Genomic DNA, 10,394 nt, shown 5'->3' on the forward strand with positions numbered 1-10,394 from the left:
AGATCCCTCTCACAGTTACTACTATTGAGCAAGGTACCCCCTATACTATACCTGTACATTTGGTTTTTCTTGCCTAAATGTAGAACCTTACTTTTTTCACCATTGAATTTCATTTTGTTAGATAGCGCCCAGTGTTCATCCTCCCAACCTATGCTGCATTTTTGTGCACCCCTCACACTCTCATGCATCTTTTCCTGACAATCCCTCATCCCCTCACTCACCCTCACATGCCCTTCTGCACTACTTTGTGCCTCTTGGCTACTGTAACTCGGACTTGCAACTTCTTGCTGACATCCCCATTGATTTTGGTTGTGGGAAAGGGGGAAGAAGTTGCCACATCTAATGATTCAGATTCAGTTAATGATAGCATCCAGGACTGCACATAGTGCTGTATTTTGTATTATGATTGCATCAATTAGTGATAAAAATTCAGTTCCCAATTGTTGTAATGAGTTGAGGATTACCTGCATATTTGAGAACTGCAAAGCTAGTAGTATTTTTTCTGTGACTCAGTTTTCTTTTCTTTTTCTAAATAGTGATGTGATATTTGACTCCTGAATGTGTAGCATTTTGAAGGAATATTGACTTTTAGAGGTTATTAAGTTCTGCAGAAATTTTCAGTAATAATGATGAATTTAGTGGAACAATTACTGGGCATTATAATGTTAGCATTTGGGTGACTAACTTTTTCCTTTTTCTCTTGTATCAGGTTACATACTTGGGAAAAGTTTCTACAACAGGGATGCAGTTTTTGTCCGGTTGCACAGAAAAACCAGTAATTGAATTGTGGAAGAAGCACACCCTTACTAGAGAGGACATCTTCCCAGCTAATGCCCTCCTAGAAATCCGCCCTTTCCAGGTTTGGCTTCATCATCTGGACCTCAAAGGAGAGGCCACTATTCACATGGATACCTTTCAGGTTGCTCGTATTGCTTACTGCACTGCTGATCACCATGTGAGCCCAAATATTTTTGCTTGGATATATCGGGAAATCAATGATGATTTGTCCTATCAGATGGACTGTCATGCTGTAGAATGTGAGAGCAAGCTAGAGGCCAAGAAGTTAGCTCATGCTATGATGGAGGCCTTTAAGAAAACTTTCCATAGCATGAAGAGTGATGGCCGGATCCACAGGAATAGCTCCTCCGAAGAAATGTCTCAAGAATTAGAATCTGATGATGGCTGAATTTCAGTTTTTTTGATGGTTAAGCAACAGCAAAAATGGCCCTGGGAACATAAACATATATATAAAATAAATGAACAACCATTCAATTTGGGAATGATGAATTTCCAAAATTTCTCTAATCACCTTTTTCATTTTTTTAAAAAAAGCAATTCAGAAAATTTCCTGAAAATATGCTTCTTTATTATAATTACATAACATTGAAATCTGCTGCTGGATTTTGTTTTGTTTTGGTTTTTTTGGTTTTGTTTTAATGTGATAAAATTTCTTGTTTAGTCATTTGTCCATTTCACGTTTCAAACTTATTTTAAGCTTTGGAATTCAAATCTTATGGTTTGTAAATTATTTCAATTTCCTTGTTGAATCTCAGAGTTTGTTGTTAGCACGTAGTACATCTTCTACAGACAAAGAGAATACAATTTGAGGATCATCTGCTCTCTTTTTTACCACTTCCCGGGCTGAAATTTCTACCTGCAGTTTGACAGCCTAACAATTAATCCACATTTCATGGTTTGAGTATTGACATATGCTTAACATTTACAAGTTATAATCATATGCTATATTTTATTTTATTCATTTAAGCTTTTAAAATGTACTTTCAGTCACATATTTCCCCCTTAGTGCCATTGTTTAAAAGATGAACTGCAGGGATGCCAAGTGAATGGTGGGACACCTGAATGTAAATTTCCTCTTTTATGCCATGTCCATTAAATCAGACCACTGTATAAGGATGAACATCCTGAATATATATTAGTTGGGCTGTAAGGCAGAGTCTACCTTGCTTCTGGCACAAACTTTAGTTTTGCAATAGTCTTGCCATAAACAGAATCTACATCAGCTTATTTACTTGTGCTCCAGTGTTCAGTTTAAACTAGCATATTAATCATTAGCATCTGATAATGATAGGTATAAGATCCTTTAAGATCAGGTTTGGTGACAGAAAGTTTGTAATATTTTGCTAATATTTCCTGAAATATTAACATCATGTTAATATTTCCTGAAATGTTTTCAGTTCACAGATGTAAGAGTTCATAAATATTTATAACATTTTAAGACAAAGTGCTGATTACTAATATATAGGTAATGCTGCACTTCATACAGACTTGTTCATATGTTGTGGTAATGTTAGGAGCACTGGGCACCTTACAGAAGCCTTAAAAGAAAGCAAATCAGAGCAGATAGCTATGGAAGACTTTTTCATTGTGTCTGAATATGCACCTATGTGTATGTATGTGTGTTTCTGTCTGTCTGTCTGTGTGTATGCAGTGACTATTAGAGCATATAGATTTATCATGCAAACATACTGAGGAGGAATTGCACCTTTAATAAATATGCTTATTGCTTTCCAATGTATGTAAAGTATTCTTCAGCTTAAAGGCATTCATACTTTAATAAAAAAGGTGGAATTAAAAATTAATAATTTCAGACTTCATGATTTTACATGTACACTCCTAATCTACCAATTCTGTCATTAACTACAGTCTGCATAATCATATATAATAACTGGCATTAAACCTTGAATTATGGCTTCAGTACTAAATTGTATTTTATACTTAATATTAAATTGTACTTTTATTCTGATGTATGTAGGCATTTTGCTTTTTCTGAAGGGCTTTTCCATCTTTTCTTCTCCACCCTTTCTAGCTACTAGGCATTCCAATCTCTGTGAATTGAAAAGTTCTATGCTTTTTTCTAAACCTGAGACTAGAAATATATAGCTGTAAAACTCAACTTCAGTAGTTTTCCCTAAGAGTTCAGTTGTATAGGCTTTATATTCATTGTTACTGAGAGTTATAAGAACTTCACATTTGCCCTTCTCTTTCTTAGAGCGAATTTTGGATTTGTAATGAAAAGCATGGGAATTATTTATTTGTAAGCTGCCTTGGCTTGGAGGACACAGTCTTCCTCCCAAGTTTGGCTTCTTGTAAGAGAGAACTAAAACACACATACCCATGAAAAGTTCCTTTGTTCCAAGCTTCTGAGGAACACAGATAGTGCGAAAATAAACTGCCACCCTGGCTCAGAGATTGATGGGATAGAAATGAGAAAAGATATTTTGTCCTCTTCATCTTCCCTGCCCTTGGATCATTCAAAGGAAGAACAGCAGCTTTCCTCTTTTGAAATTGTAGACATATAGGACTCCTATATGACAAATCAATTGTTCTTGAATTAAGTTTACTCTAAATCAGGTCACTATTAAAAAAGATTAGGGTTTATTTATAATGCGTAAAGAAGGATTCATATAAAATGCACAAAAAAGAAAAAAAATAAAGAAAGCACTGATGTCTTAGTAATAATTAACTTGTTAAAAACAAGTTGAAAATATTTCCATCAGCCTTCATGCATTGTTATTAAGATATTTGAAAATTTCATCAAATCAGGGCACAGGTGAAATTATCTAATCCTTTTGATTCAAGCACTAACTATTCTGATTTAAAGAAGATGAAAATGATACTCAAATATGTTCTTTGTTTTTGGTATTAGTAATGTGGGATTTTTATACTATCACCATTCTTGTTTCTCCTCTCCAAGAACTTTATTATACATAGAGTTATGGATAGATTTTGTGGATGACCTCACATTACTTGATGAAACAAAGGGGTGCTTGCAAGAAATGACCACCAGTTTAGATAATGAGGCCAATTGGCCTACTTATAGATTTTGAGAAAACTAAGTGTATGCAAGTTGGAGGTGCTCAGGATAATATGCCTCTAACAGTCCACGGTCGGACTATAGAACAAATCCAACAATTTACTTATCTTGGCAGCATTATATCTATTGATAGAGGTATAGATAAGGACATTACTGAATTCAAATGGCAGTAGCCGTGTTCCAAGCATGCAGCCAAGTATTACCACAAATTCTTCAAGACTGTTGTTATATCAACTACAATATATGCTTGTGAAACCTATAAGTGTACAACCAAGATGATTAAATGGTTAAATATTTTCCAACAACATTGCTTGAGAGGAATCCTCCGCATCTCATATTGTGACTACATCACTAATGAAGAGGTATTACAAAGATCTGATTTGGGCCATCTATTGGGAATCGTGAATGAATGTCGAATGTGGCTTGTTGGCCATATCTTATGTATGTATGCCTAGAGATCGGCATCCAAAAATTGCACTACATTGGATACCTCCTGGAGGAAAGAGGAAATGGGGCTGGCCTCAGAAAACTTGGAGCCAAACACTTAAGGAAGATCTTAAGGTTATTAATGTCCCTTGGAATAATACTGAAGATGCTACAAATGATCAAAGCCACTGGAATGCCCTGGCCAGGACCTAATGATGATAATGAATGATATTGAGAACTTTTAGCTCCTTCTCCAGCCAATATGGGCTATGGTTACAGTTCCTGAGAACTATAATTCAGCAACATTTTGATTCCCTTATCTCTAATGGCATGTCCCACTCTTTACCTATTATAAGTAATGCAATGGCATATGAGCACTATTAAAGCCTTCTGCTGTATCCAAGCAGTGTGCAGAGTTATGTAAGCAATCCTCCAAGTTATAAAGTTTCCTAATCCTACTACCCTAGATTTGAACCAGAGCCCTTTTAATCATTCAGAACCATGCATTCAAATAATAATCATATTAAAACTGAGAAACTTGCTTTCAGTTGGTTTGTAAATTATCATATTTGTTCATGAAATAGCATAGCATGTATAAACCACAATGTAAACAGGATTAATAGCCAAGGACTATGCTGCAAAACAGCAAACATGTAAAAGCTGTCTTGGCCAGAATTGTTAGATCTGTTTCCAATGAGTCTGAATTTCATTGTACATTTGCAAGTCAGTACAAGAAAAAAAAGTTAAACATTATCAGCTTTATAATCTTCCTGTTTTTGAAATCAGAAGTGTCCAGGCCCCAAGGCTACTTACATTATCATTTCAAAGATGTTTTCACCCAAAGTTATATCTATAAATGATACAATTCTTATTACTGAAGCTGTATCCTAGTCCTAATTTTTATTTTTTTAAAAAAAATGTTTCAGCTAAACCACTCAGAAAAAAACCTGTAACTGCTCCCTGGCTATAATCTAATCTTTATCTTCCCTTTCAGAAATGGCATTATTTATTCTTCTTCAAATATAATATTAGAGTCTATAAACTCCATAGACGATCTGTTTTTACTTAATGTCCTTCAGATGACGTGGACTTCTGTCCCATCTGTGCCTGAGAAACCATGGGCAGAATTCCTGGAAATTGGGTAGCCTAAAAATTAACACTAATTAAATTAAACACTAATTAACTAATATTGTAATTAAGTACATCTCTTGGTACTTCAAGTACTCTCTCTCTATCTCTCTCTATCTCTCTCTCTCTCTCTCTCTCTCTCTCTCTCTCTCTCTTTATATATATATATATTTGAAACGGTGATCTATATTAATTTTAATAACTTTGTTCTTATGTATGTCAACTGAATCAAATGTTTCTGTGTCCATTTGAGCTCAACAGATGTAAAAATGCTACATATTTATCTGAAATATCTTAAACTATATCTGGATACAGGAGATATTCCCCGTTTGCACATTTATTTTATTTATTTGAATTATTACACCAACATACATTTTCATGGTAGTTTAAACAGGAGCTAAACCAGTCCAAAAAGCAGTCCAAAACCCATGTTCCTAGCATAATATAAAGACAGTTAAAACCATTCACAGTTTCGCCAAAGTTTCTAGCATGTTTATTCGTTTTCAAAAAGTAATACCAACAGTGATTTGTTTTGAAGTAAAAACACCTGAATTTAGAATACCTTTTGTTTAATGTTTAAATGGAACTTCCATGTTTTAACTTAAGTGAATGGTATAATTCCACGTGTGAGCAGATATACTCAGTAAAATGTTCCACTGGATTACAAAACAAATTTGCTGGTCTAAAAATTAACTTCTTCAGAATTAGAATAGTAAATTACATTTAAATAAGGCTGGTGGACATGCATAATATCTACGAAACACTTAAAAACCCTATTCCTGTTACACTCATATGGTTTCTCTCATATTTCTTTAATAAATATTTCTTACAAAAATGCCAGCCATATTTATAAAGCCATTTTACTTTCACAAAAGTTCATTGACTGTCTCTTCTACAAAAACCATTCTAGATAGATGTAAAACAGCAAGGCTACAAATGGATATGAGAAAAAAGGAAACCTTTGGTAAATATTAACATAAGCACTTTCACTACATTTCCCAATGTAAAAGTGTAATTGTTAATAGCTCTTCAAGTTTTTTACATGATCTAGTTCTGTTGGGGATAATGTTTAGTACAATCATGATGTGGCTACTTAAATGCCGCTTTTATTTCTTTGCTCACAATTTTTATAAAATGAAAAAAAATCATCATAAATTACAATTTTTCATATCCTTTTGCAAATTCTATACAATAATTTATTTCATAATATACTTCAGTCAACATATTTTAAACACAAAGTTGAGCTGCAGCTCTGATTTCATGGTTAGTTGTTGATTCCAGATTTTGTCCAGTCACCATAATATATCACATTCCCCAAAGTTTTAGAATAACAATCTTTTGGCACGGCCTCAGCATATTTTCTTTCAAATGTACTTTAGTATGGAAGCATTTGTACTTCAAAATTTATTCATCAGGGTACCTCTTTGATTTCCAAATATGTGTGGTTTATTTATGGTTTACTGTTCCTTGCTTTCTTATTAGCTTCAGTTTTCTCCCTATCTTCTCAAGCTGTTGTCAACTTATATGAGAAATGTCCAAGAACATTAGACTTCATTGCCAATTCTTTCCTCCATTCTGTATTTTCTCAAAACAAGCCTATAGTTTGGAAGTTTACACCAACAAAAGGGAAAGAAAAGTGACCAGCTACATGCATAAAGACTGAACAGAACAAGCATAGGTGGGATTTGGGTTCTATGTATTTCAGTGATCTGGCCAGGGGGCACCGCAGAATCCCTTGCATCCCAGTCTTTGAAACTCCTATACTCTTTTTCATCCCCCAAATGAGTCCTTTTCAAATGAGACATTGGGGAAAGGTGGGGAAATTGGCAAGGAACAAGCGCATTATAGCCTGATCAGTTATGAATGTATTACTAATTTGTTAATTAGTTAAACAAAAAAAACGAGAAGGAAAATTGTGTGCGAATATATATAAGTGTATGTGTTGGCAGGAATTTTATACATGTATATATATAAAGAATGACCATATTTCAGCTACTTATGTTCTATAAGAAACTTGTTCATATGTTGAAAGTAAAATCAGATCTTCTATCTATTGAGCAAACAGGACCACTAATTTATCTTTCTAGAACTGAAGGAATGATTCCTTAACAATATGAAGGTTATGGACAATCCATGCCCAATGTTCAGTCATCAGTTTTCATGTAGTGCAGAGGTCCCCAACCTTTTGAGCAGGGACCAGTTCCGTGGAGAGAGGTTTTTCTGCGGACTGGAGAGGACGTGGTTTCATGTACTGCCTGCATTCCGCAGATAGGGCTTTGCTTGTTTGCGTGGACCGGTTTCTGGAATGCCGCAGCCCAGTACCAGTCCAAGGATTGAGGGTTGGGGATCTCTGATGTAGTAGATATCGAATTGAAAGCAATATGGGTATCTGAAAGTATTAATGTCTTTCAGTATAGATAATTATTTCTTCTCAGAATATATGAATTTTAGGACTTTACAAAAATATTTGAATGAAATATTCTCATTGCATCTCTAACAATTATTCACTCTTTCCTGTACAGACTTAATAGCATTCAATGAACCTAAAATACTATTTTTGGGTTGAGTTGGTCCAACATCTATAGAATTTATAATGTATAATCTATAGATAGAAACATAAAGACAGTCCCCTAATGGGCATCTCCAGTTACTTATTTCATTGTTTTAAAAGGGAATAGAGAATTGATTTACAAAGTATTAGATTAATTAGATTTATAAGATCTGATACTGCTTCTAATATTTTAAGACTCTGAAAATGGAAGTGCAGCCAATCTAAATTGAAACTTAAGGTATTATCATTGGTAATTATCATTTCTCTTATCTATTAAAATGTTTATACTAACAATAGTCAAATTAACCTTGTAAATATTATGCTGATTCAGAAAATGTATTGACCTATGATCATTCCCTATTGTAGGTAAGTAGATGCGATGGAATGTGTACTTGGAGAAGCAGTGTGTGTGTGTGTGTGTGTGTGTGTGTGTGTTTTCCCACACTATGTTCAGTCCTAAGTTAGATGGGGGAGAAGGGTAAAGAGGTTCAAGGAAGCCATATCCTAAAATCTCTCAGGATATATCTAGCACAGTGGTTCTCAACCTTTTTAATGCCGCGACCCCCAACCGGTCGTAAGTCGAGGACTAAACTGGTCCTAAGTTGAGGACTAAACCGGTCGTAAGTCGAGGACTAAACCGGTCGTAAGTTGAGGACTACCCAACCAGTCGTAAGTCGAGGACTTTCCCTGCCCAGGAGCGCCACGCATGCGTGGTTCCGCCCCCTGTGCCGGCCAAGGCGTAGCTGGCAAGCGGCAGAGACGGAGCAGGCCAACCACCAGCTGGCCCAGCTCAAGGGAGGTAAGGCACCCGCCGGAAAAGGGGAAAAAAATGGCAGACAGCCTTGCTTGGCGACCCCCGTGAAATGGTCGATCGACCCCAAATGGGGTCACGACCCATAGGTTGAGAACCGCTGATCTAGCAGGTCAGAAGTTTATAGCTTTAGTTTCTGTCCATTAGGTGTAAGCAAATATAAGATTAGACTCAATTGGATGGTCCTGTGATGTTTTGTGGCTCGACCTGATAGTAAATCTTCCTTCTTTAGGAGAAGGTAATGTTCAGAATCTTTGTGTAAATATTTTTCTTTTTATGTTAATGTTGATATCAATATGTGATGCCAAAAATGAAAATGCTAAATTATTTGAATTGACTTAATTTTTTTCCCCTCAATTTTTTTTTCATGGGCTTTCTAACCCATGAAATTCTGGAATTCAGGAGGAATGACCATTCTGAAGACAATGAATTGCAGAAATAATAAATCTTTCTATTGACCATCTGATCTACATTTGTTGAAATACAGGAGGATGACCTATGAATTACGGTTACAAGTGGATCTATTTTTTAAAAAAATTGTACAATTCCCTTTTCACTTACATTTTTTAAAATTATCTTTAGTTTTTTCTTTTTTCAAAATTAGAATCTCATCATTTGGAAATAATTTAGTTTTGAAGTCTAGGAGTCTGAATTGTGGCACTTTGGTAATTTTTGAAGAGTAAATTAGTTTAATTTGTTGCTCAAGGCATAAATCCATAGGTCCATGCAGTCTCTATTTCCTTTGTTTATATCATGACAATACTATTTTAATGGTGTGACTACTGAATACATTATATATTAACTTTTTAAAATTGCTGAGCCATATTGCTGTACTTGGCTCATTGTCTAATCAGAGAGACCTATATTTGGCAGTCAATAAACATTTTATTTATAACTAGTTTCATGGAAGTATGCCCTTTTAATATATTAGCTTTGGATTTAGCTACATGCTGTACATACCTGGTACCTGGAAAATATGGCAGTTGATTGCGGGGTGTCATTGGAGAACATTATGATACTTGAAAAAATTCAAGGATGCTGAGAGAAGACAAGGTAGAAGACAAGGCGTAAGTTACAATCAGTGATGACAGCAAGCTTACAAGAACTCAAACTGAATTATAAAATATCAAAGCTCTAATGAAATAATACATATCAATGCAAAGAGTATTCAGTAGAACATATGAAGATGCATTTTTCTCCTGAAGTATGGTGCAATCATTTATCCAAAGTTTCAGGGCTACAGTTTTCTAATCTAGTTTCTGGTCATTCATCATTCACTATATGGTTTGCAGATTATAAAAATTAACAAGTAAATCCACTATTCTACAACATAAATATTTAAAACTATAGATTCGCAAAATTGTGTGATGCTTTACAAACCTAATTTTGTTATTTAATTTTGTTTCTGATTGCTAACGGGTTCACATTACTAACACAAACCAGATGATTCAAACTTCCCTTTTACAGCTTCCTATTTTCATGTATAATTTTCAATCTGATTCAAACAAAAGAAGGAATTATCAGTTTTCTAATAAATAAATGCATTTATATGTGACTAGGATGGTTGTTCTGCTTTTTAAATTTGGCATGTCTTGTTTAATGAAATTACATTGATTAGATACTTAAATATTATGTTTTATTCA

General features: G+C 34.6%; 1 protein-coding gene across 1 annotated transcript in view; it reads left to right on the forward strand.

Moving 5' to 3' along the window:
• Positions 1-1,432, forward strand: part of PID1 (phosphotyrosine interaction domain containing 1) — a 77,078-nt gene extending 75,646 nt beyond the window's left edge. Inside the window, exon 3 of the mRNA XM_015816293.1 lies at positions 710-1,432. Within this exon, the coding sequence (XP_015671779.1) occupies positions 710-1,186 (477 nt within the window). The 3' untranslated portion in view covers positions 1,187-1,432. The remainder of the gene's footprint in view (positions 1-709) is intronic.
• The last annotated feature ends 8,962 nt before the right edge of the window (positions 1,433-10,394 follow it).

This window comes from Protobothrops mucrosquamatus, unplaced genomic scaffold (genome assembly GCF_001527695.2).
Source record: "Protobothrops mucrosquamatus isolate PMUCROS unplaced genomic scaffold, P.Mucros_1.0 scaffold420, whole genome shotgun sequence".
NCBI lineage: Eukaryota > Metazoa > Chordata > Lepidosauria > Squamata > Viperidae > Protobothrops > Protobothrops mucrosquamatus.